Source organism: Sceloporus occidentalis, unplaced genomic scaffold (genome assembly GCF_023333645.1).
Source record: "Sceloporus occidentalis isolate IW3139 unplaced genomic scaffold, rSceOcc1.0.p SCAF_26, whole genome shotgun sequence".
Taxonomy (NCBI): Eukaryota; Metazoa; Chordata; class Lepidosauria; order Squamata; family Phrynosomatidae; genus Sceloporus; species Sceloporus occidentalis.
In genome coordinates this window covers 2,760,044-2,788,041 of record NW_028317006.1, presented here as the reverse complement: position 1 = coordinate 2,788,041, position 27,998 = coordinate 2,760,044, and the positions used below count along the sequence as shown (strand labels likewise).

Here is a 27,998-nt window from a genome sequence, read left to right as displayed (position 1 = left end):
TGTTTTGCTTCAAACGGTTCAGATGCCATAATATATATCAAGCATAATATATCATATCCCTCAAACGTAAGGTGACACTCCAGCCATCATATGCACTTTAATGCAGTGAAATTTTCATGATGTTGATTTTGCAAATGCATGATGGATTATGTAGAATCCCTCATATGTATTTGCCCTTTTCTTCACCCCCCTTAGCTATTTTGCATGCAGGAGATGTGTTCAGTTAACCACAATTCTCTGCAAGTGATATACTTGCCACCAGTCAGTTCCAGCACTGGCATGGCGAACACCGTAGATGGGGGTCTACTCAAATAAGTACGTCAAGTGCTCTCATTGCTTTTATTGAAAGAGCATTTCTGCCACTGATTGGGCCAAGGAAAGAAAGCCTTCTGCAACAACAGTGTAGCGACCATGCCTTGATATATAACACAATATTGAGGCATTCAGCAATATACAGGGGTGCCGCGTGATTGCTCTCTGGAGCATTCTCTTTGCTGAAAGCCGGCATGCCCTTCAAACATGGCGGCACATTGCTGCTGCAAAGAGCTTAGGAAGCAGTGAGCCTGTGTTGCTAAAATGCTTCCTAATGGTTTTATTCAGCAACATAACCCCCCCCCCCAAAAAAACAGGGCTCTGTGTGATCAATCACAAGCGCAATATTGGAAGGCAACATGTCTTTCCTCAGATGTTGGCGTCCCTCTGCTGGCTGGAAACAGGCACAGTAAAAAGGTCCCAATAGGGGCTCCCCAGCCCCTACAGGCTAATCACATGCACTACGATGCAAGGCAATGGAGCTCTTTGATCAGAAAGATATAAAAAAAAATAAGACAATTAAAAACTATTAAAAATGTCAAAATTTTAATAAAAAAGTTAATAACTTTGAAAAAAAAAAGATTCCAGAAATGTCACCATAAACATACAAAAATAAAAATAAAAAAAATGTTAAAATAGGTGCTCAAACACCTCGTGCCCCTTCCACTGGAAATATACATTAAAAGGAAGTCATGGACTGATGAAACGCGTCCCAGTGACCCTATTTGAGCACTTAATACATTTTATTAATGATAAAGTGTTTTGTTTTAAAAAAACTCATTTGAAGTATTTAATAAATTGTTTAAAACTTTTAATTATATACGCTATCTTGAGTGATTATTCTCCCAAAAGGGGCTTTGGACGCGGCCTTAAGAGTATCCAACATATGCTTTAGAAGCCTACATTTTTAATTTGGCTTTGAATATGGTGAGCAGGCTGTGTATAGGTTTTACTATTTTATTGGATGCAGTGATGTTTTTTGCACTATGATGTCTCTCTTTGCTATTTATATTCTGTGTGGTATTTGCATTTGAGAGACGTCAATTGGGACCGCTGAACAACCTGAACACGCTGAAAATTAAGTAATTTATTTTATTTTGTTAGAGGAACTCGTTCCTTTCTATTGCTTGACATTAACATACATTAGCCTCTGATTTTGGAAGGTTCACATTCTCTAAGGTTTACACCCTTTTGAATAGTATCTGTGATCTGTCATAAATGTAGTGCAAGTACCTTGGGATATTTGTTGATCTTGCAAGATTGCAAACATTTATTTTACAGCATACATTCTACTTGACTACTAGTAAAAGAAAGCGGAAACATCGTGACAATAACATTACCAAAAATTGTTTATTGTGGCAGCATTTCTCTATATTCCTTTAAAAATAAATTGAAATATATTAAAAATATATGTAAAATGTAACTCACCCTCACTGCAGTACTTCTCTGTACAGAAGGGATTTATTTGGTTGTTGTTTGAACACCTTAATAAAGAGGATACATCTGGATTTTAAATTCCATTAGCCTAGAGGGTTATCACCCGCTTTCCTTGTTGGTTATATAATATGTAAGCATTACAACGCAACAGTGCACTAGTAGAAAGAAGGACAGAAATCCCCTGAAAAGTATATTACTAACAAGACATAGATAGATAGATAGATAGATAGATAGATAGATAGCCAGATCGAAGGATGCCCAGGGTGAACTTTTACATGCTTTGGAAAGTGAAAAAGAAGGCTCAAGTACTCAAAAAAAAAACAAACAGAAACCATGAAAGTTTACCAGTTGACAAACTTCTTTTTTTAATTATATTTTAATAAACTAGGAAATATGTTCAGGGCTAGTATTTTCTAAATAGTAGGGTATATGAGGGTCTTGACTGAGGCAGTATTTTTCTAGTTGAATCCCCTGCAAGACACAAGCATGGAATTATTTCCCTATGTATCCCAAAATGCACACAGTACAGTAATATCTCACTGATTTTATTGTGTTTTACTCATTCCAAGTGCTTCCTTAAAAAAGGAAGAATGGGGATGGTTCACTACTTAAAATTTCAAAACAAGATATTTCTAATGTTTTTTGGTGGTTTTTTTAAAAAAATTTTAAGTGTAGTGCACAGTGAACATCAATGCTCCATAAACATCACATTTTCTGCATCCCTTAGATTTTACTGTGCCCAAGGCACTATTATCATGCCAAACATCACTCACAGGTTATGATGGGCCCTGTCTGAATATTTAACAGTAATGGACAAGAGATTACACAATAAGGTTATTTTCCCAGCTGCAGAATTAAATTTTCTTTATAACTATTTACAGTATGTGTCGCAATAACTTCAGTTATTTATTCCCTGGTGGTTGTGAATTTAGCTGTGCAACAACAACATGGGAAGCTGGCCTTTTTTTTATTATATAGAGCAAAAATAGAAGTGCATTTATTTGGTAATGTGCATGATGGATTTTGTAACATTATTAGAACATTATTATGATATAGGGTGAGAAGGGGGCCAATAAACTCCTTATACTGTGCGTTTCATGCTAACAGAACTTTGTCATAAACACGTATCTATATATATATATATATATATATATATATATATATATATACAGTATCTCACAAAAGTAAGTACACTACTCACATTTTTGTAAATATTTTACAGTGTAAAGTAGTGAGCGTACAGCCTGTATAACAGTGTAAATTTGCTGTTCCCTTAAAAATAACTCAACACACAGCCATTAATGTCTAAACCTTGGCAACAAAGGTTCCAAACAAAACACATTATGGTGAGCTTATTATTAGATCTATAAAACCATATATGATATATATTGCATGGGAAGCAACAGGGGGAAAATCATTATCTAGATAGATAATACACCAAGTGTGTTTAAATGCTACAAATTAGAAATTTAATTTCTAATGAACGATAGGTGTATTGCAATACCCTTTTTTTGGAAAACAAGCCGCATTGTAGCTATAGCTGTCCTTTAGGAAACTAATTTCTTCCAGTGTCATTAGACCTCAATTTCATTCTGAGATTCTGTTGGACAGTGAGATCAAGAAGGAAAATCCTACATAAACCACATGTATTTTCCATACTAAAAAGAAATTACCAATCATCCCATGTAGCATGCCCTTCTGAGAAAAGGATGCAAACCTATCAACAGATGCTTAAAACACTGATATTTCCACAATCCCTTAAAGCTCAATGTTTTACCTGATGTTAAATTGGAAGCATCATTCACGTTCTTCCAAGCCACAAATTATTCTTCAAAAATCCATATATCACAAAATAAATAGCATATTTTATTTCTAAATATCATAACCCTTATTATTTTGATAATATAAAATTACAAATAAATATTAAGGTTTATTAAAAAAGACAAGAGAAAATAAAGTGAGATGACTAATTAGTTTTCACTTTATATAAGTACACAGCTGTAATTGTTACCTTAGACGTGTTAATAAGAATTCCTACTCATTTCAATATGTATTGTAAGTAATGGATAGTCTACTGGTGAGCAAGGGCTGTGTGACTTGTTGTGCAGGACTAACAGAAAGAAAGTACAAGCCTAAAAGACCAATATCCCAAATGAGTGGGGATTTGAGTTAGCTTGGCTTCGGCACATACTCCGGTCCCTGTATATAACATTAAATGGGTGAAAATGATGAGGATGTGATTAAGTGATTAATTGTGCACAAATATAAACGACAGAAATATAGGTAGCAGTAGGTAGAGCATTTACTAAACCCCTCTTTTTTCCTCCAACTGGTTTGCCAAAAAACATGGCACAATCATAATCTGCTTTATGAAGAATCGAGCTCTGCTAGAAGCTATAAACTACAAAGTTAGACAAGTTGTTAAAATAGGCAGACCACATCTATAGAGGCAATTAAACTACACAATGGTGTAATTATATAGTTAGTATGAATTTTGGAACTGAATATAGGATAATAGTTTACCACATGTATGGATACACTTAGTACGTTTCAGTAAAGTACTGTTTGGTCGAGACCATAAAAATTCTCAAAATGAACAGCATAAGTCTGGCTTGTCACTGAACCCTACAAAAAGTGCAAGTGCATCCATTCTGAACACTAATATCTAATGGAATACATACAAAGGATCCTTGATCTGTATCATGAAGGAAATTATCCACAATGTGAGTCCAACTCCACCAAGGAAATCCTTGTACATTTATTATATATTTAGTTGGTACCAAAGTAGGCCACAGGCTACTACAGGATTCCTAAGATGCATTGCTGATCATAAGACTTCAAGTCTACAACGTACTGGATGGTGTAAAGACATTGGAGAACAGCAACACATTATGTAGATGAAGGTAACATTAATACTAAAATTCAGAAGGTTGTCATTTGATATTTGAATGCCAGATAATTAAAATCGAAATGGTAGACGAAAAAATAAAGAAGAGTAATGGACATATTGTATAATGTATTTCTATAATGTACATAAAAAAAATCAGGTTTATATAACCATTAGAAACAGGCTCAGAAAATCCCTAATAAGCGCTTCGGGACACTAAAAAATATGTTTAGTTCTTCATCATAATAACAGCAGGAATGTTACACTATTTTCTGAATTTATGTCTTTAAACAAAGGTTCGAGTGTTCCACACACACTGGAAAATCTATTGCATTTCATATATAATAACAACTTATCCTTAATTAAAAGAAAGCTAGTGACTCTTAGTGGAGTGTCATAAAAAAGTTTTATTAAATTCTGGCAAACAGACAAAACCCATTTTCCAGCTTTAGGGTTCATATTTAATATCAGCATTAAATCGGTACAATATATATTCTTATACCCTTGGCTGCAGAATACAATAGAATGAACTGAGTCTTTCAATAAGAACTGCTTCTATGTAGGAAAGTATGTGAATTCAATCTTATGCATGGTGTCTTCTGTTTGTTCTTCTTAGTTGCCTAGAATATACCATTATTTTTCTAATTCCCACAAATTATCTTGTTCCAGTTTAAGAAACATTAAACATAGAAACATATATAGTAATGGCAAAAAGAAACCAACTGACCCATCTAGTCTGCTTTTATAGAAACACTTTTCACTTATTTATTCTTTGGGATAGTTTTTAAAACCCAAACTTTCTTTACTGTGTTTGCCTATACAACTGGAAGGCAACTCCACATATATATCACATTCTCTAAAGCAGAATGTTCACACATTACAAACAGAAAACAGGCCAGGGCCATTGGTGATCTCATAATGGTTTTTGAACAGAGAATGGATCTAGATCTAAAAATAGACTTTTTTACTGACTTTTTGTAAACAATAATTACTCTGTCATCCTGAGGGGCAAATGCTTCTCTTATATTTCATTGTTTGCATGACTTATATAATGGAACTGATTCAAATAGTCATCTAAACCCAAATTGTTTTTTACAGAGGTGAATATGTGAGTGTATATAAGTGATTTAATATTGTCCTTAGACAAACAGCACTTGATAAATTCATACACGTTAGTTAGATTTTCTAGCTGATTAAAAACCATGTCTAGGATGTCCTACTTAATTGAATTCATTGTTAAAGGTAAAACAAACACTACATTCATAACATAGTCTGAATACACTTGTATGTTAAAAAAAACCCATGAAAATAAGTTAATTGTCCAACTTGTTACAATGTTGCAAAATTAAGTAGATGATAGTTTCACCAATACACACTAACAGAATTATGCTGGTTATGAAGTCTAGAAGAGACCCTTGCTGGCACAGAACTAAAAATCAGTTTATTACTGCTACCTATTTCATTTTCCAAATAAATAAAATTCTGACTAAACCAGTACTACATAAACCACTAAATATGAAACCAAACTATTGTCTGTGCATTGTTGTTTGCAGTTATTATGTTAAATATTATATATCATTTACTCGTATTTAATTACCACTCATACACATGTATGCTAAACAGTTGCAACATAAATGTTCATGATGTGTAAGTTTTTAAATGTACATGTAAAGGTTTTATTGGTTTCAATTTGTATCAAGGGGATCTGGACACAGTTCATGCATATTAAAAGCAGCATACCTATATCAGTTCATAGTCTTTCAAAATAATGGTATGCAACAAGGTGTGTATTCATGACAGATTTTTCAATTAATTTTTGAAGACCTACAAACAGGGGTCTACCACAAAATGTGTTTATTTGCATTGATGATGATGCTTAGATCCAAGACCAGATTAGTCAGGCTATTTCTTTCTAGTCTTGACCTACAGTATTATAGTTCTTACTAATAAAAATATCAATTAAATGATATCATGTTTTAAAGTACTAATATATTGAATATTGCTGTGCGTACAATAAAACTACACCTAAAGTGTATTGAGTGAAGAATACTCTGCTTCAATAAGATTATAATCTAAACTATTCCCCACAGCCAACATTATTGAATGATGGAGTGAAGTGATATTTTCCACTGTCTATTGCATGATTTTCTTTTTGCTAAATAAGAATGGAATTTGGACACAAATATGAGCAAGAAAGATGTTCAAGCCTCAGTGGTCCTTTTAGTCCTCTGAGAACTGTATTCAACAAAAAGAAAGGGTATTTTGTTAACTCTTTTAAAAAGTGCACTGAAAACAAAATACTTGATCTGTGAATAATGATACTGAAGATGCAGACACACAGTGTCTGTACGGCATTGTTTATTATCACAATGTATACATTGCTTTGATTTCTTCTTTCAGTCATCGGTGTTCTCTTAATGGTGAGGATTTGAATAGACAATGGATCTCTCCAAACTGCAATCTGCAACCAACAATCTACCACCTTAAAGGGCTATTGTACTATCTAAACAGCATTAATAAAACACCTCTGGTGAGTTTTATTCCTATTTCATTTCACTTACTTTTGTATTTGGATTTCCTTTTTGTTAAAGCTATCCTTCTGTTTGAAGGGCATTAGTATATAAAAAGAAAATTCTATATTCAAATATATGTTGAATAAAAGCTTCAAATTTTGATTTGTAAAATTCTGTAAACCTCACATAGAACTGATAGCTTCTTTGCATATACTACGATATGCCCTAGCAAAACGTGCTTTGTACCAGCAGACACAGTGATTTATATTCTTTGGATATGATTACAAAAAGTACAACAGTAATTTGCAGTCAGGTGAAAATCATCTCCATTTTTAGCATTACTTCCGAAGACAAGAAAGAGATCCGCTGTAAAAACTTAAGCTTGCCATGCTTGTATAATTATACACTTATACTTTATATAATTTAATATGTTGGAGTTGGTAAAACAGCTGAGTTACAAGAGGTTAGAAATAAAGTTCCTAATAGGGGAAAAAATCAGACTTTCAAGCAAGATTGAAATGTATGAAATACAATTCATCCCTTTGGGATTTGTTAATTTTCAGAACAATTTGTAAAGCATTATCCTTTATACCCTTACTAATGTTTTCTATATTTTTAAAAGGAGCTAGAATTGCTGTTTAATTGCCGAGTCCTTAGTGTTGTGTCTGGGTTGACTTTATTATAAAAGTTAGTAATGGTAGGGCTTCTAACCAGAACAACTCATGGGTCGAAACATAAACTACCACTATCAGAAGGATCAAGTTGAAAAAAGCAATCAACTCATGAATGAATGAACCCGGGAGTCACTTGCAAGTTGCAAATGTGTAGCAATGTAGACAGGATTATTAGTTTTTTACCGTTTTATAGTTTGTATGGCTTTTCTTGAGCTCAAAATTAAGATTGATGACTGTGATAATGACATGAAAGCTATATTAGTGAATATAAGTGTAGCTTTGTGAGTGATAACATGCAAGGGCAGACAACTTAGTCAGGTTAAGTCAAATGAATCCATAACATGACTTGACCACTCAACAGATTAGTGTATAGTCTGAAATGTGAATTTAATATGTATTCTTTAAAAGAGAATAGGTTTTTAAAAAGAGAATGATACTTCGGTATTCTCCAGTAATTAATCTAGAGATATACATAAATTTAGGGTTCCGAGAGGATTCACAGCACTAACGATGAAATAATTCACATTTGTTTCCTTCCTTGTTTATGATTTATGCATTTGTATAACAAATAACATAAAAAACATATTTCAAAATAGGTTTGTGAGTTAGTGTTTTGTTCCTCTTAAAACTCACTTAATTGGTTTGAGAACACTGTTACCTTGATTGCCTCTGTAAATGCGTTTAAAGTGATCATTCGTGCAGCTTTTTTGTTATTTGTCATGCAGCGCAGCCTGGCCTCCCTAATACATTCATTGAATTAGGCTTAGTTCAATTTTAGTGAACATCTGAAAACAATGCCAGTGCCTGGTAGGAATTAACAGCTAGGAGACTTGCAATCCCCTCTGAGCAACATAAACTCAGTGCCACTTAACTCAGGTATTAACTTTCTTTTAAACTACTGTAAATTGGCAGTACTCCATAGTAAATTATCAATATTTTTTAAGTTAGTATGAAAAGAATTGATCTCTTTCCCACATGCAGTCTCCAATACATGACAAGATGCTATAACACTGATTTCTCTCTGTCTTTGAAAAGCACATTGATTTTAGGTCAAACAAACAATACTGCGTATGTTTTCCAGACTCTAAACTGAAGATCTTTTTCAGATTGTACCAAGATTACCGTAATTCATAATCTTTTGATTTGTGTCGTGCATCCTAACCTTAATGTGATATAGATACAACATCTGAAAGACATGAATTCGAATGTAATGCAGACTCAGGCAGCCATTGTCATGGAGTGCTTATGTCAACTAAGCTTCTAAAGTCATTTTATACACCGAACTCCTGGTGAGCTATTGGGCTCAGTTACATAGCTACAAATGACTGGAAAAATGTATGCAGAATTTATACACCAGCATGATTTTAGGTACCATATGCAATGCTAAAAGTTATCCGTTTTAAAACTTTAGGATCAATGGTTTCCTGGCTCCTGGATTTTACCCAGAGTTTCTGGGTGAAGCACTGCTTCCCTTGGTCTCCAGGTCAGTTTCTTCTTTCTCTGGGCAAGGTGTGGAGATGTGGAGATGTCAGCTTTCCCCTCCACCCCATTGAGTTACCTGTCCAAGAAAAACGAGGAATTCCTAGTGGCCTTCTCTGGAAAATAACCATGTATCTGGATGGAATTTGAACTATATCATGCCTAAATGGAACATACATACTGTGGCAAGGTTATGGAGTCTGTCTACATAAGTGGCAGATTGGAACGCTCATTATTCCCAGCATGAGGGGGTTAATTGCTGGAGGTCAGCAAGGTGGAGCCAATTAACCTGCACTCAGGTGCTTAAAGGGCGGCCGTTAGAGGCATTAGGGGTCTGGAAACAGGGAGAGAGGCAGTCAAGCCAGAGGCCCTCAGACTTTATCAAAAGGATTTGTTTTTGTTTTGGTTTATTTACACTATGAAGTGCAATACTGTGGACTATACAAAGCTGCAATAAACCACATCTTGCTTTTATTCTGCTGGTGTTCGGAGTTTCTTGTTTTGATCGGGCCGTGCTGCCACAAGTGGTGGCAGAGGTGGGATATTGCTGTTTGAACCCTGTATCAACATGGAGGATGTTTTAAAGGCCCTCCTGCATGCTACTACAGTGCAACAGGAAACCAACCGGCTGATAACTGCTCAGATGGGAGCTATGATGGAAGCACAGCAAGAGGACAGGATTGTCCTAAAAGAGATTGTACAGCAACTCTCAAAAACTACCACAGATGAACAGAGCAGCAGTCCAAAACCAATCCATGCAAATCAGTATCTGCAAAAGATGACGCCGCAAGATGATGTGGAGGCCTATCTAACAGCTTTTGAGCGAACTGCCATCAGAGAGCAATGGCCTCGCACTCAATGGGCTTGTATAGTTGCACCTTTTTTGCTTGGTGAAGCTCAAAAAGCCTATTTTGACCTAGAGGAAGAGGCGGCTGCTAGTTATGATATTCTTAAAGTAGAGATTCTTGCAAGGACTGGCGTGACTCCAGTGATCCATGCCCAACGGTTCTATAATTGGAAATACCAGGAACAGAAGGCACCAAGATCACAAATGTTTGATTTGATTCATCTGGCCAGGAGATGGTTAAAACCAGAGAGTTCAACGCCTGCTCAAATAATCGAGACCTTGGTTTTGGATCGTTTTTTGCGAGGATTACCCCAAGGCCTACGAGAGTGGGCAGGGCAGGGAAGCCCTACCACTTATGAGGCAATGATGGCACTGGTTGAACAATATATAGCAGTGAGAGAGTTAAAATCTACATCACAGACTAAAATGCAACAGAACCAAAGACTGCTCACAAGCTCAAGGCCCTGGAACTATGGGAAAAATCAAGTTGTGATCCGAACTGGAGGCCCTGAAGTTTCTCCGGATGGAAGCCAGGACTATAAACCCTCAAAAGGATGGCAACCCAGGAAACCTCCAGTTACTTGCTTTGAGTGTGGGGAGCTAGGTCACATAAAAGCTGTATGTCCTCATTTGCAGGAACCTATGGAATGTGGGTATAATTCCATAAATGACTTTTGTGGACTAATCTGTTTGGTTGGGAAACAGACCGAAAAATGTGTATTTGATAAATCTGTTTTGTAAAATGGGAAGGAAACCGTAGCTCTTGTGGACTCTGGGAGCGATATTTCCTTAGTGACAAGCAGTCTCATTCAGCCGGCTCAGTTGCTCCCAGGTAAGAAGGTTGGGATACTCTGTGTACATGGCTGTACTGTATCATACCCTACTACCTCTGTAAACATAGGCTATGGGGGCCAAACATTTCCAGTAGTGGCTGCAGTGGTACCTAAATTACCCCATCCCCTTATTCTTGGACGTAATTTCCCAGCGTTTCAAAGCCTGATTCAAACCCCGTGGGAGTCTGTAGAGGAGAACCCGTTTTGTGTTTTCCCATTGGTACACCCAGATTTGTTTTGTAAAAGGCGCAAGACAAGACATGAGAGAAGGGAAGATAAGCATAGGGGTACTAGGAACTTACAAATGGCTTTGGTAAATGAAGGTGTGACCTTACAAGATCCGAGCACTAGTTCCAACCCTTCAACCGAAATACTGGTTGAACCCCAGGGCCAAACCCAAGAACAGGCTAAAATTGTGGATTTGGACATTGGTTTAAATCAGTTTGGAAAGGAACAAGTCAATGATTTAACATTGCAAAATGCCCGTAACCAAATTGTAGAAGTTAATGGGACCATGGTTGATGGGCAATCCAGAGACAGGTATCCTCATTTCATTCTTAGAAATGACCTACTTTATAGAGTGATCAGAGAGGAGGGGCAAGAACTTGAACAGCTCTTAGTACCAAGGTCCTTCAGGAGGAAGGTTTTGGAAATGGCCCATTCTCATTTGTTTGGGGGACACTTGGGGGTAGAAAAAACTCAGCAAAGGGTTTTAAGGTGATTCTTTTGGCCTGGGGTATATGAAGAGGTAAAGCGGTACTGTGCCTCATGCCCAGACTGCCAGCTAGCGACCCCAAAACCTCGTCTAAGAGCACCCCTAATCCCATTGCCAATTATTGAAACCCCTTTTGAGCGAATTGCTATGGATTTGGTGGGACCAATAGAAAAATCGGCTAAGGGTAATCAATATATTTTGGTCATATTGGATTATGCTACACGCTACCCAGAAGCTATTCCCCTCCGCAATACTGCCTCCAAAACCATAGCGAAAGAATTGCTTCAAGTAGGGTTACCAAAAGAAATTTTAACTGACCAAGGTACCCCTTTTATGTCCAGACTAATGAAAGAGTTGTGTCATTTGTTACAAATAAAAGCTTTGAGGACATCTGTGTACCATCCTCAAACAGATGGGTTAGTTGAAAGATTCAATAGGACCCTGAAACACATGTTACGTAAAGTTGTTGATAGAGATCTATCTGTTTGCTATTCGGGAGGTTCCCCAGTCTTCTGTAGGGTTTTCACCTTTTGAGCTCCTTTATGGTAGGCATCCAAGAGGTTTATTAGATATAGCGAAGGAGGAGTGGGAAGAACAAACGGTACCAGGACAGAATGTCATTCAATATGTGGAGCAACTCAAGGGGCGCATTACACAAATTTCTCCCATAGTCAGACAATATCTGGAGGAAGCTCAAAGAAGCCAACAGGTTATTTACAACCGTCAGGCAGCAGTACGTTCTTTCCAACCTGGGGACCGAGTGATGGTCCTTGTTCCCACTGCCGAAAGCAAACTCTTGTCTCATTGGCAGGGCCCATATGAGATTATTGAACAAGTAGGCTCTGTAAACTATAAAGTTCGACAGCCTGATCGTAGGAAAGTTGAACAAATTTACCATATAAACCTGCTAAAACCCTGGAAGGATAGAGAAAGTAGAATGGTTGCTATAGATAAATCCCCAGACCCAGATGTTAAAATATCTGCTGATCTCACCCCTGAACAGCAAAAGGAAGTTAAAGAAATTATATCAAGACATAAAGATGTCTTTTCTAGTATTTCTAGAACTAGTGAAATCTGCCATGATATTATCACAGAACCAGGAGTTACAGTAAAAGTAAAGCCCTATAGAATTCCTGAGGCAAAAAGGAGTGCAATACAAACAGAAGTAGCAAAAATGTTAGAACTGGGAGTCATTGAGGAATCACATAGCCAATGGTCTAGCCCCATAGTTCTAGCAATGATTTTAGAAAGCTTAATGAATGAATTGAGAAACTGGCACAGGCCAGATTCCTAAGTGTGTTAGACCTTACAAAGGGTTATTGGCAGATCCCGTTGACAGAAACCGCTAAAGAAAAAACTACATTTGTGACCCCTGAAGGTCTGTACCAATATACAGTTTTGCCATTTGGGCTTCATGGAGCCCCAGCAACCTTTCAGAGGTTACTGAGACCTCACTCCAATTATGCTTCTGCATACTTAGATGATGTAGTCGTCTATAGCCGAGACTGGGACTCCCATTTGGGAAAGGTAGAAGCGGTTTTAAATAGTATTCGGAAAGCTGGTCTTACTGCTAATCCTGCCAAATGTTCTATTGGATGTATGGAAGCCAAATATCTTGGTTATACTGTAGGGAGAGGTCTGGTAAAACCTCAACTCACTAAGGGTGAGGCTATTGAACATTGGCCACACCCTCTAAGAAAGAAACAGGTCAAAGCTTTTCTAGGAGTAGTTGGCTATTATAGACGCTTCATACCCCACTTTGCCACTCGAGCTGCACCTCTCACTGATTTGATTAAAGCAAAGGCACCAGATACAGTGAGATGGAATGATGATGCAGAAAAAGCTTTTGCAGACTTGCGCACAGCTTTATGCAGGCACTCTGTTTTAGTAGCCCCGGATTTTAAGGAACATTTCGTTTTGCAAACTGATGCTTCTGATGTGGGCCTGGGGGCAGTATTATCTCAGATGATAGGAGAGGAAGAACATCCTGTGTTGTTTTTAAGTCGTAAGTTGTTGCCAAGGGAGCAGAAGTATGCTACTGTAGAGAAGGAATGTTTGGCCATTAAGTGGGCAACTGAAACATTGAAATATTATTTGTTGGGAAGATCTTTCACCCTCATCATCGACCATGCTCCACTACAGTGGATGCAGAACAACAAAGACAAGAATACTAAAGTCACACGTTGGTTCCTCTCTTTGCAACAGTTTAAATTTGTTGTGAAGCATAGGGCTGGGCTATTGCATGCCAATGCAGATGCATTGTCTAGGGTGCACAGTTTCTTGTCGAAGGCCGCTTCACACACCTGTGTTAAGCTGAGGGGGAGGGTATGTGGCAAGGTTATGGAGTCTGTCTACATAAGTGGCAGATTGGAACGCTCATTATTCCCAGCATGAGGGGGTTAATTGCTGGAGGTCAGCAAGGTGGAGCCAATTAACCTGCACTCAGGTGCTTAAAGGGCGGCCGTTAGAGGCGTTAGGGGTCTGGAAACAGGGAGAGAGGCAGTCAAGCCAGAGGCCCTCAGACTTTATCTAAAGGATTTGTTTTTGTTTTTGTTTATTTACACTATGAAGTGCAATACTGTGCACTATACAAAGCTGCAATAAACCACATCTTGCTTTTATTCTGCTGGTGTTCGGAGTTTCTTGTTTTGATCGGGCCGTCCTGCCACAATACATAGGTAAACGCTTTCACATATCAATGATAGAGTTGGCAATAAGACATGGCTAAAGCCTAGCTCCCCTTGGATGTGTACTCTGTTCATATTCAGTTTATGCTTCCCCCTTTGCCAGCCCTTCCCTGATGACATTATTGTGTTTACTCAATGCATTACTCCAAATCACCAGGAGAATCCATGATTTCTTCTTACCCTTGACTAGTGCCGGCTAAACGTTAAGTGGTGGGAGTATATGCGACAGTAGATGTTGAAATATTCCAAAAACTTTAAATATTAAAATAATAAAACATGTAGGATTTACTTTTGAGATGGATGCAATTGTCTCCACATTGCTGCAATAATGTCTGGTTAATTTATCATATTTAATTTATCAAATTTGTTCACATACATAGCTGATTGTTTCTAAAAAGGGAGAGCACCTCACATTTTGTTCTGTCTGTCAAGAGAACCCTGCAGCTCTTGCCTGCAGCTAGAAACCTCTGTCCTTAAACGCTAACATATTAAACAATTTCTGGAGGACGTAGAGACAGGGGGTCTGTTATCATATAATGAAACATAAAAGAAACGTTATCAAAGCTGGTGAGGCATTCCTTACCATGTAACTAAGTGTAAAGCTGGATATACCCATCTCAAACCTAAGTGGTTAACTGTACTTCACGTTGAATTTTATTTATAGCACTCCATGAGACTCTACACCGTTATTACAATAGGGAGAGGGTGAATACTAACAATTACATTAAAATTGCTAATATAAAAAATTGACAATACATTAACACATGCATAGACACACTGATACGGAAAGAGAAGCTAAACAATAGGCTTAATTCTCAAAATGCTAAATTGTATGGAACAAGGCACACAAATAATTATCTTCTGAAAATAAATTAACAAGTCATATCATTTAACTTCTTTTGCAGGTTTTCTGTGATTACCATGGCCATTCACAGAGGAAAAATGTATTTTTTTATGGCTGTAGCATTAAGGAGACTCTCTGGCAGGCTGGCTGTGTTGTGGATTCGTCTGTGCTCCTCGAGGATGTTGGATACAGAGTATGTAAGCTTGGGCTGCCAAAGCTATGTCTGTGCCTTTATTATATTTAGTTAAATTAATTAATGTATAATCTTACTGGAATGTATGCTTGATGGACAGGGAGACTGCCGAGTAGTAGTATGTAAACTAAAAAATACGGGATTTGATTGATTTTTAGCTCAACACCACCTGACTTAACAATAGATGAATATTTACGCTAAAACCCTGTTTCAGATATAGGTGCATGACTGCATCCAAGTGGATGGATGTTATACCTTAGCCCTTAATATGAAATATGCAGCTCCAAACGGGTTGCCAGACTAGATGGGCCGAATGGTTTCTATCTACCGTGAAATTCTATGTTGCTCTGTTTATAACTGCTGTGCCGCAGTAAGCATCTTCTTTATCAGTGACATCATGTCCCAAAACCCTCAGTATCTGCTACAGGGAGTGGAGAAAGATAAGAGAAAGTCACAGGTCTCCTCTCTTCTCTTGTTAGACATCAGCAGCAGACATTTAGGAAGACATATAGTGAACAGAAATAAGAATAACACGGGGCAGCTAGGAATGGAATAAGACCTTGATAACAGATTGACAACTGTGTGAGAGTGCTCAGGATAAGGTAACAGGAGCCAGCAGCAAGCTATGGGAGTTTAATCACACCTGTAGATGACATCACGATCTGGTGAAAGAAAATGTTCATTAGTTCTGAATGGCATTCACTGGTCCTCCTGCAGCAGATATATCCACTCTTTCTATACAAATTTATCAACATGATAAATAATGCACTGCCTCGGAGGAAACAAAGCTTTTGCAGGTATGTCATCCTGATTTATAAAATGACAGAAGATGAAGTTTATGTCTTAACTATTGAAATTCTCTGACATTCTGCTTCCCCATAACAAGTATATTTTCTCAACCCTAGAACATGAGATAGCAAAGGCTTACATTATTTTGATGATCCTTTAATAAAAGGGTACTTCTGTTTCAAAATGAAGAAATATAATTACCCTTTTCAGAAACCAACAGCTAGCAGTGAACTTATTCCAACCTCACATCTCTGAACTCTTAAAACAAGCAAATCTGACAACATTGTAAATCTGGTATTTTAATATAACTAAACATAAGTGTATTGAATAAAATATAGTCCCATAGTCTTTCAAATGTTTGTGAATCTAATTTACAGGTAGACTGTCTTAATAATCATATTTATTAAATCATATTAAAATAGAAACATAGAATTTGACAGCAGATAAGAACTATTCGGCCCATCTCGTCTGCCCATTTTTCCTGATGTAAAGATTCAAACTTTGTCTTAGATTGGTCTTGTCTTAGACTCAGGATGGCCTTATGCCTATCCCATGCATGTTTACATTTCCTCACTGTATTAGCCTCTAATAACTATTATTGACTACTAATGAATGTCCATTGCCTTCCTTTAATAAAGACTTTACCAAAAATCCTGGATAAAATTGCTCCTGTGTTCTCGATGGCCAACAGCAGCTTTTTAGTGGAAAAGTCTCGTGAATCGACAGCTCGAGTTGTGGTGTGGAAAGAGATTGGGGTTTTGAGAAGTTATACCATGGAGAGCACGTACTGTGGATTCAACCAGGGATCATATAAGGTATGGAATCTTTTCTTTGACACAAAAGAGGGTCATGCTTAAAAAGTGCAATTTGAAAAGTCATATTATCACCATAGCATCCTAATTGTCTAATCAGAAGATTAATTACATTGGCTGCTAGGGTGATGAGACAATGTGATATTAAAGATGTTGAGAGAGTGATGTGTAGTGGCAGTGACTATGCTATTGTAGTAAAACGTTAAACCTTTCAGGAAGGGAAGAAAAGCACGTGGGGTTCCTTATTGCGCATTGTTGTAGCACTGTCGATATGTCACTTATTATTAGTTTTGTACAGCAACTATACTGCTGGTACTGCCCAATCTAGAAAAGTACTATCACCATAGCAGCCATGGACCACTCCATCGGTTCCTCAGGTCTTAAGTGGCTTTTCAAACTTGGCTTCGAGATGCAGGAGACTGCATTTTAATGTCTGCTGGTTGCCTCCCTGCCAGAGTTTCATCTATGCTAAGTGTTCCTTTACGGATATACTGGGCAGCCCTACAGTGGATACGGATAAAAATATGTCCGTTTCCCATCAAGACAGTTTGTTAAATCCTTTCCTCAAGTCGTCATAACAGTCATTTTTTTCCCCTGCTCACAGGAACGCAGGTGGCTCATTAATTTCCACAGGTCTGAAAGGCAGATTTTGAACGAACCACCTGTGTTCATCGGAAGAAGATTAAAAAACATATCCTGCAGTGGATACTTGAAGACTGACATTAAGAAACTTAAACAGATCTATGTACTAATTTGCATCTTATGCAGAAATGAATGCATATGTTATAGGAAAAAAAACATAACAACCAACTCCCCGGCACATATCAGCAATTAATACATGGCAATATTTGATAATATAGGATACATTTTGTCTTGCTATCCAGAGAAGAGAAATTTTAAATAAGCCCTACTACTCCATAAAAGCTATTGTTAAAGATCTGATGCAGGATAATGCATTATTTATCGTGTGAGAGCTGCATATACAGAGTAAAACTACTTTCTTTAATGTCGCATTTGTGGCTAATGCAGAGTGGATTTATTCAGTGCTAACAAATCCATGAAATGTATTGAGTAATAAAGCACAACTAAGATCTCCCTTTGGACCATACACACCGGATTTATATTATGTTAATAGAAGCTCACATCAATGCTGAGCATCATCCTCTGGCAAGCTTCCCCCCCACCTAACTTTTTTTTTAAAAAAAAACTTATTAAATCTGATTTTTCACCTAATCAGCAAATATGCTTTGACATAAAAAACATAATCATATGAGAATATTAAAGATTTCTTAAATATGACATATAAATTGGATTATTCATATGCTCAATGCTGCCAAAGCTGTCATACCTGGACACTGGAAGCAGATGTCGGCCCCCACAGTCGGGGAATGGGTGGCAGAGGTGGATAGGATAAGGGTGATAGAAAATTTGGTCCACACATCGAGAGGCACAAGGGCTGAGAGTGAGTTGAGGTGGCTTGTTTGGTGTCATTTTGTGGTATAGGAGGTATATAGATTGGGGGGACCGTTTGGAGTGCACAGCATGATGTTATATCCCTTAGGGGCAACGTGAACCTGTTTGGTTCAGTTTTTCTGTTTTAATGTACCAAATTTGTATATTCTATAACCGATAAGCTCATGTGTGAGTGAACATAATAAAAATATATTTAAATAATATTACATTGGATTATTACTAGACTAAACAGAGGGAAGCCATTTATGCAAAGATTGTGGCTAAAACATCAATTAAAAAAAAAACAAAGTGGTAGATATTCAGAAACTTTTCATAGCAGGCACATGAAGGACAATTACCCAGGATAGGAATAAAACATCCTGGAAAAGAAACTCAATTCAGAACTATTCAATAATTGATTAAAAATTGAAGACGCTTAGATATTTTAAAATTATTTTAATATCTAAATAAAAGTTGGTTCTTCTCTGCCATAATTCTACATGCCAAAAGCAAGGACCACCGTTACAGTCTAAAAAGTGGATATAGTTTATTTCAGACTTTATTTCAGTCTTTTACAAGACTGCTTTGGTTTTAACCATTAAATTTACTTACCTGAATCTTTAGGCTGATAAACATGCTTGGGAACGCTCCTGCTTTTCCCTGGAGTTGTTGAAAATCAGCACTGATTACTTTCACTTGGGTCATTGTGTTTTAATCTCTGCCAGTAGGGCTTGGGGGATGTTTGGTCATTTCCAATCCCAACAAGGTTCTTTTCATTCCCAGGTTCTGCTCAGGAACAGTGAACTGTGTTCTTATTTACAAAATGAACATCCCAAAACTATACCCAGAAACTCTCAGGGTTGATCCCGAGTCAGGGTAACACAGACTGAAGCTGACTCATTTATACTCTACATTGATCTGATGGTATCCAAGGCTGCTAATTAGTGCTTTTGATACCGCTATGCCATGGTTGATAAATACATGTTACTCAATTAAGTTCAATTAAGACTCCGGAAAACCTCCCTCTGATTTTCATTGATCCACTTAACTTTTGCCTGTCTTGGCTCTTAAAGGGCCATTTCTTACCCAGATAACAGGGTAAATTAATTTATCTCCCTTTCTGCGCCTTCAGGGAGTCTAAATGCACATGGCTTACACCTACTGTTGGCTGCATGAAGATCCTGGACTAGACTTAGAGTTGATTGAAACATATACCGTGCAGCACCTATGCAAAAATTTACAGAAGACATAGTAAACACTGAGCGGCTTTGTATCGCTCGAAACCAGTGGCGGAACTACCGGGGTCGCGACTGCGACCGGGCCCCGGCGGCAGGGGGGCCCAAGCCAAGGGGCCGCCCGAAATCTTTTTACCGTTTTTTGTTTTTTTTTAAATAAGGCAGGGGCGTCCAACATGCGGCCCGCGGGCCAAATGCGGCCCGCGAGACCTCGAGGTGCGGCCCGCGTAAGATCGGCAGCCAGGGCAACCGATCTTACGCGAGCCGCACCTCAAGCCCTACTACTTGCTTGTGGGAGGGTCTTCTGGACTGCACAGAGGAAGCGGAGTTCACGTGACATCCTACTTCCTCTGTGCTTTAGCAGAGAAGGCAGAGGGAGGCTGCGCCCCCTGCTGAAGTCTGTGAGCGGCATCGAGGAGCTGCAGTGCAGGTAAGGGGGTGGGGAGGGTGTTTGAATGAGTGTGTGTGATTGAGGGAATGAATCTGTGAATGAATGATTATGAGTGTGTGATGTGTGTGTGATAGCATGGATGTGTAAGTGCTGGAACCTAGGCATGATGGGACTGTGATTGCTGTTAGCAATCACACTCCTATCATGCCAAGTCAGCCAGTACATGCTGAAACCTGGCCAGCTGCCCCCCTTGTGTAGTGATGCTGCCAGCAGTATGGGGTCTGCACTTACAGCCACCCTGTACCAGCATGTACTGGCTGACTTGGCATGATAGGAGTGTGATTGCTAACAGCAATCACAGTCCCATAATGCCTAGGTTCCAGCATTTACTGGATGGATGTGTAAGTGCTGGAACCTAGGTATGATGGGACTGTGATTGCTGTTAGCAATCACACTACTATCATGCCAAGTCAGCCAGTACATGCTGAAACCTGGCTAGCTGCCCCCCTTGTGTATTGATGCTGCCAGCAGTATGGGGTCTGCACATCACTTACAGCCACCCTATACCAGCGTGTATTGGCTGACTTGGCATGAAAGAAGTGTGTTTGCTAACAGCAATCACAGTCCCATCATGCCTAGGTTCCAGCATTTACTGGATGGATGTGTAAGTGCTGGAACCTAGGCATGATGGGACTGTGATTGCTGTTAGCAATCACAGCGAGCACAGTCCCATCATGCCTAGGTACCAGCATTTACAGCATTGTTTATCTTATTTTGTGATTGTGTATGAACAGTATTCTGTATCTTGGTACAGGCTCCATTATCAATAATTTATTCCACCCAGATCCATTTATATAAAAAACAGCAATTTTATTATATCATATGTCGTACTTCTTGTAGCAGTTTAATGGAAACAAACACTTTTTCTATACAATCATCTTGCTAAAGTTCTGTTGGTGGTTTAATGCTTGATTCAAAGTAAGCTGTTGTGTTTTATAGTGTCTGTTTTACAATATGAATAGATATAACTGGCTAAAAAGCATTGCTGAAATATTAAATAACCAGCGGTTCATGGCCAGAAATTGTGTTATCTATGCTGCTATGCAAGGTAAGCATTTTAGACAAGCTTCAATGTGATGATTTGTACTGAACAGTGACATGCAGCATACCTTAAAATAAAACTCTTATATTTGCCCTCATTTAAAACTATACAGTATTATACCACTACATTTATCCAGGCTCTAAAATTAATCCGCATGTTATATCGCCTTAGTTTAAGTAAATTTTGAAGAGATGAAAACCTCATACCAAAATCAAGAGAAAGAAAACCCAGAATGGTAAATCCTACCTGTCAAAACAAAGCATGGATCAGATTTACTTAGTCAGACTTTGCTTTCACTGAAATTGCTGTGTTTGAAGTGAGCCCTTGGGATGTTTCTATCTTTTTAAACTACTCGGGATTGAGCGAAAGTCAGGAACACTAAAAGAATCAGGGTATCCAAAAGCTTGCCATAGCCAAACCTCTTAATCACAGTCTTAGAGAAGAGATCATTAGAGACGGCCTTCCATTAACGTATAATGCCGTTTACTGCTTTGTGTTATAAAAATAGAAAATGACAACCAACATGTAAATATATGTAAATGTAGCGACAGTGTCTACTTTACACATGACACTTATCAAAACTGTATCCTGAAGTACAGTGGTTTACCTATCATAACCCCCCAACAAGTATGTTTGATATATTCATAGTCTGTGCTACTTTTTTTTACTAAACTCGGTGAACCAAACATTAGCCTAGTGTTGCCTGCCACATAAAAAAGGAGAGATGGAGTAGAAATGGGCTTGGCTCAGCCTCATACTCTTCCACTCCTGAAAAGTGAGACCAAGACAGGTGCTGGGCTTAAGTCCATTATGGCCAAGCCATTTCGGTGCTTTCACCTAGCATTGAATTCTGACCTAGGCTAACTAAGCCTAGAAGTGCAGGTCAAATGAGCAACCAGGGAGGTGCACTTCATACTTAATGGGCTAGTTGGGGAAATCAGAGATCACCCTTGTCAATGGCCCATTTACACTATAAAAGCTGTGCCTAGCAGACACAGCCTTCATAACTTGCGATATACGAGCCATGTGTCTGTAAGAGGTGAAGTGCCGGGAAATGATTTCTTACTCTGGCATTTAGCAAAGAGGATAACGGTGCAGTAGTGAGTGCTTGGGGCAGCTGTGGCACTGCTGTGGGTCAGACCTATGATGCCCCTTAGTCTAAATACACAGCTCTTTCCACCCAACGGTATCACTGAAAATTTAATCTCTACAGAATCTTTTTTTTCTTTCTTAGCATGCATTTCTGTACCAAATCAGCTTACACCAACAGTGCTACATCTACTCTACATTACCCAATAGTGTAGCTATGTGTTATATACACCACCGACAACTCAATGTCATCTTACACATGCAACCCTGATAACTTTAAAATAACGCCTCTGCATTACCTTTGTCCTGATAATTAGTGAATTGTAGAGATGACTGTAACTCAGTTTACTTTTTTTAACATTTCTTATAATAATGGACATTAAATAAAAAAGAAATTATTGTATTCCAAGAACCTGACAACACTTCAGCCTGATTTTGTACATATTTTTTGAAACCATGAATTTTGCCTCACAGCAGCATAGCAGTCAAAACCAATTGTTTGCTGCCTTATTATTTCAAATTATGCACATTTACAAGCCTTCTGAGACATTAATGGCTAAGACGTTTACATAAAGAACAGAGCTTACATTTTCCATCAAAGGCAACAATCTCCTCTATGGTGGATCGCCTGTCCCCTAGTGGATTTTTACTGATACTGCATATGTCCGTACTACCTAGTAGGTTGCGAGCAGGTCCTTGGATGATTGGTAGCCTCTTAAAAATGATAAATTACTAAAAGTTTACCTGGATAGTGTGGTTTCCATGTTTAAAACATTTAAAACAATGGCAGAATTGTATTAGTTTTTATTAAAAAAAAATACTGTAATAAGATGTTGCTGTACAGTAGCTTCATCTGCACTATGCGGCACCTTATGTGACACACAAATGCCATGTAATTCTATGTAAATTAACCCAAAAGTAAATTTCACCACAATTTAATTCAAAGAAAATATGGCATAATCAGGGCATTGGAAAAAATTGTTCTTGGCATCCACCTAATGTAAATGCAAAAAAATAGTAACGAGATCCCTGAAACTCTGGAGTTATCATCATACTAAAACTGTACATCATTCTCCATTTGTTCCTCTGCATTATCCCAAAGCACACGCTTTCTTTTTTTGGTGTGGTTAGTTAGCGTTCGAACACCAAGGTTTATACAATCCAGCGCACCCGTCTCTCTGAGACGTATTATTGCTTTTGGTTTGATGGATACCACTAGCTTGAGTATAATCACTGCTATAACAAAACTGCAATCAAATTTTACTACTGTGATATATCAAAACATAATTAATATTTAGAAATGAATACTTCCAATGGCTATACTTCCTAAACTGGATTATATATTTTGCAAATGCAAAGCTTTACAATCCATAAATGTGTTGTGAAAATAAGACACATGATTTATCTACTAAGTAATTATTAGTTTAAATATCAGCATTTTTCACGGTAAGTGTGGAATTTGTTAATGCGCAGGCTTCAAATAGCTCTGTTCCCTCCTGGTCCTGCATAGGTTTATTGTACAAATCTACTTGACAGCTGAAAAATTGTCCTTGGATGCGGCACTTGGTGCAATCAGCAGGAAATATGTATGATAATAAATAATTATTGTGCTGTGGATGTTTCTGCTTTTATACAGGGATGTTGAAGGTTATTTCCATCTCTGTCTCTGTGTATCAGCCCTTTCAGGCACAATATCGCTACATAATATGTATTATGTAAAACACTATATAATGATAAATTATAGCACAGAGGGAATAAAGAATTGCAAGATTCCATATAACTAGAATCAGAGTTTTGCCAAATCAATGCTTTTGTTCTAGCTGAACAGGGTATGGACTTGAGACTGTTTGTAGATTTCAACTCCCATCATCCTCATACAGCCAATGTCAGTTGATTGGCCATCCCTGGCTTATACCTCCCCATCAGAAGGTGACATGACTGTTTTGTCATGCTTCTCGTCTAAAGCTCTTGAATGTGGAGGGGATTAATTCTGCATCCTTTGAAAATGAAAATGCTGAAATAGAATTTCATGCTGTGTTTTCTTGCAAAACCATCTTAATCCTGTCATGCTTAGAGGATAGAGGCACATGCATTACACGTGTCTTCTCATTTGCTTCTGATTTCAAAGTGGAGTGGCAGGAATATCCAATATTCTCCCTCTGTTACCAGCATGTTTGAGCGAACAGAATACAATTTTAATGGGGCCGGCAGAGGTCTATATATACACAATATATATATATCTATATATATATATATATGTACGCAGATCAGCCATAACATTATGACCACCTGCCTGATCAAGGGGTCAGAAGCAGTTCCTGTAAGTTGCGAGGTGGGGCCTCCATGGATCGAACCTGTTTGTCCAGCACATCCAACAGATGCTCGATTGGATTAGAGATCTGAGGAAATTGGAGGCCAAGTCAACACCTTGAACTCGTTGTTGTGTTCCACATACCACTCCTGAACAGGGACTACTGTGTCCATGAAAGGGTGTACATGGTCTCCAACAATACTTGTGGTACATGTCAAAGTAACATACACATGAATGGCAGGACCCAAGTTTTCCCAACAGAACATTGCCCAAAGCATCACACTGTCTCCCCCAGCTTGCCTTCTACCCATAGTGCATCCTGGTGCCATTTCTCCAGGCAAGCGACGCACACGCACCCGACAGTCCATGTGATGTAAAAGAAAATGTGATTCATCAGACCAGTCTACCTTATTCCATTGCTCTGTGGACCAGTTCTTATGCTCACATGCCCATTGTAGGCGATTTCGGCAGTGGACAGGGGTCAGTATGGGCCCCCTGACTGGTCTGCAGCTACACAGCCCCATACGCAACAAACTGCGATGCACTGTGTGTTCTGACACCTTTCTATCAAAACCAGCATTACCTTTTTCTGCAACTTGAGTTACAGTAGCTTGTCTGTTGGATTTGACCACACAGGCCAGCCTTGGCCCCCCCATGACCTACTGACTACTGCAGACCGGGAGCACCCCACAAGAGCTGCAGTTTTGGAGATACCCTGACCCAGTCACTCAGATCCTTACCATTGCCCATTTTTCCTGCTTCTAACACTTCAATTTTGAGAATGGAATTTTTACTTGCCTTCTAATATATCCCACTCACTCACAGGTGTTCACTTCACCTGTCAGTGGTCATAAAGTTATGGCTATACCTGGGAACTTCTTCACTCGCCTTCCTTTGCGAGACGCGGCCAAGACTGCTTCACCCGGAGAGTTCCCAGGTATGGTTATGGCTGATCGGGGTGTGTGTGTATATATATATATATATATATATATATATATATATATATATACACACACACACACACACACACTCACTAGTAATGGGTTACAGTGGAATTTTGATACTTACAATACTTCCACTTACAATTAAGGGTGTAGCAGAGGCATAATAAGACACTAATCTGCAGCAACCAGACTTGCCCAGAGACTTGCTGTTCCCATATAAATCTTGTAGTGCTGTCCCCACTGGGATTCTGGGTGGGCGTATGCAACTTAAGTTAACAATAATCACCTTTTTGCCTCTATATCCACTTTATACATTGAGCCCTTGGAGCAAATATCCGCTGTACCAGATTGCCTTGAAACTGAGCACAGGACAGAAGTGCAAAAGCCAGATCACCACTCATGGACAGCTGTTGCATCCTTAATGGAACTCGTCAGCTTCTTTGTGCTTCTTAAAAAGAGCTTGGACAGATACTATGAAATCCTCTGTCTGCCTTGAAATGTCTGACGTGTTTTGTTGCTGTGCTTAGTCTTGCCACGATGTGTGATTTTTTTGCAACCTCACCTTGTTAGTGAGTTTGGCTGTTCCTCCCCAGTTTTACTCCTCCTACACAACTGTTCCTGTTTCAGTTAATTATTATGTTTCAACCTACATATTAAATTGATTTTGTATAATTGTTTAATTGGGTGAGCTGATCTAACCATATGCCTACAAATTCTAGGAATTTGTGAAAGTGGGCCTAGAATTGATGCTCTTTTGAAGGCAAAGGGTGCTCACACCAAATACTGATTTGATTTAGATTTGTTCTTCTGTTTATCCAATTTGCATTTTATTAGACAATACAAATAAAATTATTAACATGTCTATTTTTTTTTGATACCTTTTCAGGCATAATTCGCACCTGCCTAAAACATTTGCATAGTACTGTATATATTTTACAGAATTTGCTCTTGTTTGATTCAGGAATCCAGCTTTGATTTTTCAATAGCACAGCATGGTTTAAGCTCCCCCGTCTACCCCTGTATTTAGTTCCTGGACTTTACTCACAGCAGAACACTTCATGTAACTAAATGCCGCAGGCATCCTGTGGTTTTTAACCGGTTGTGTTGCTGTAGTCTGAGACATATAGGAACTCCAACTACTCAAAACACCATTAACTGCCTGGATGAGTAATTAGTAAGAAGTACCATCACCTACACAATTTAATCACTGTTTTCACACTTCCTGCTGACTTTGTCTTACCCAGCTATGTCACTGTGACTTGCTTTCCTCATTTATTCCATTCAGTTACCAGATGTTGTACTCTACCTTGACAAAACAGAGTCAAATATAGTTTATTGTCAGTACATGTTAGCCAAAAAAATGAAAGTGGTAATTAAAAATAACTTCTTCTTTCCAAACAGACTGGTATCTGCTACCAAGATCCACAGCAGAAGGATAAAGCAAATTTATTCGGTGACACATTCTCATTTAGACTTGGCTCACTCTAAGGCATTTTAGGTTTATTTGGGCTGAACACAGCTTTAGTCTGTAATCCATAGTGTCTAAAATTGGCATTAATCATTGGATTGAATAATTAGTAAGCAAGGAGATTCCATGCTTCCAAATGCTGTAGGTAAACTTTCCATGGAATGGTCTGATTTTCGTCTTGAGCAATGGTTCTCAACCTTCCTAATGCCGCGACTCTTTAATACAGTTCCTCATGTTGTGGTGACCCCCAACCATAAAATTATGTAATTATATATTGTGAAATATGTGTTTTCTGATGGTCTCAGGCGACCCCTGTGAAAGGGTCGTTCGACCCCCAAAGGGGTCGCGACCCACAGGTTGAGAACCTCTGGTCTAGAGCATGTGTGCAAGAAGAAAGAAGTGAGGTTGATATTGGTGGATTGTAGCACTGTACCTGTTTATCGATCTAAGCCTCTGTGCTCTGGGAGTAACCGAGGCTGTGGACTGCATCTGTGTATTCATCATGTGAGTGTTCAATCTTATGAGGACAGAACGCATTTTCTAAAAGAAAAAAACAGTTTACAGGAAAACGCAACGACTGATTCATTTCTGGTATCGCTATATTACAGGCAAAATCACTTCCTAGTGATGGCACAAAAACAAAATGCATTGGCGACGTTTTGTGTTTTAATGGAATTTACAACCAAACTCTATGAAAAAATTATGCTGTATTTCATTATTTATGAAATACATAAATACTTATTGGCAAAAATGCATCTTTTCTCCAACCCGGCAAAACACATACTGACGTAACATTAGATTGTAAGAAGCAAACATTGGATATGCTTGTAACTGTGTGTACACAAGACTGAGACCATCTGACCACAAACCTAGCACATGACTGTGCATAAGGCGCGCATGGCAGATAACGATTTTACCCTTTTTAGAGGTACTCCACGAGTCTGTGGGGGGAAAGGGTAATGTCAACCCTGTCCACCCCTCCTA

The 27,998-nt window shown here is 38.4% G+C and overlaps 1 protein-coding gene across 1 annotated transcript in view; it reads left to right on the top strand.

Moving 5' to 3' along the window:
* LOC149300015 (cytosolic carboxypeptidase 4-like) overlaps window positions 1-27,998 on the top strand; it is a 152,017-nt gene that overhangs the window by 110,851 nt on the left and 13,168 nt on the right. Inside the window, exons 19-21 of the mRNA XM_089485504.1 lie at window positions 7,037-7,166; window positions 15,290-15,421; window positions 16,849-17,025. Of these exons, the coding sequence (XP_089341630.1) occupies window positions 7,037-7,166; window positions 15,290-15,421; window positions 16,849-17,025 (439 nt within the window). The remainder of the gene's footprint in view (window positions 1-7,036; window positions 7,167-15,289; window positions 15,422-16,848; window positions 17,026-27,998) is intronic.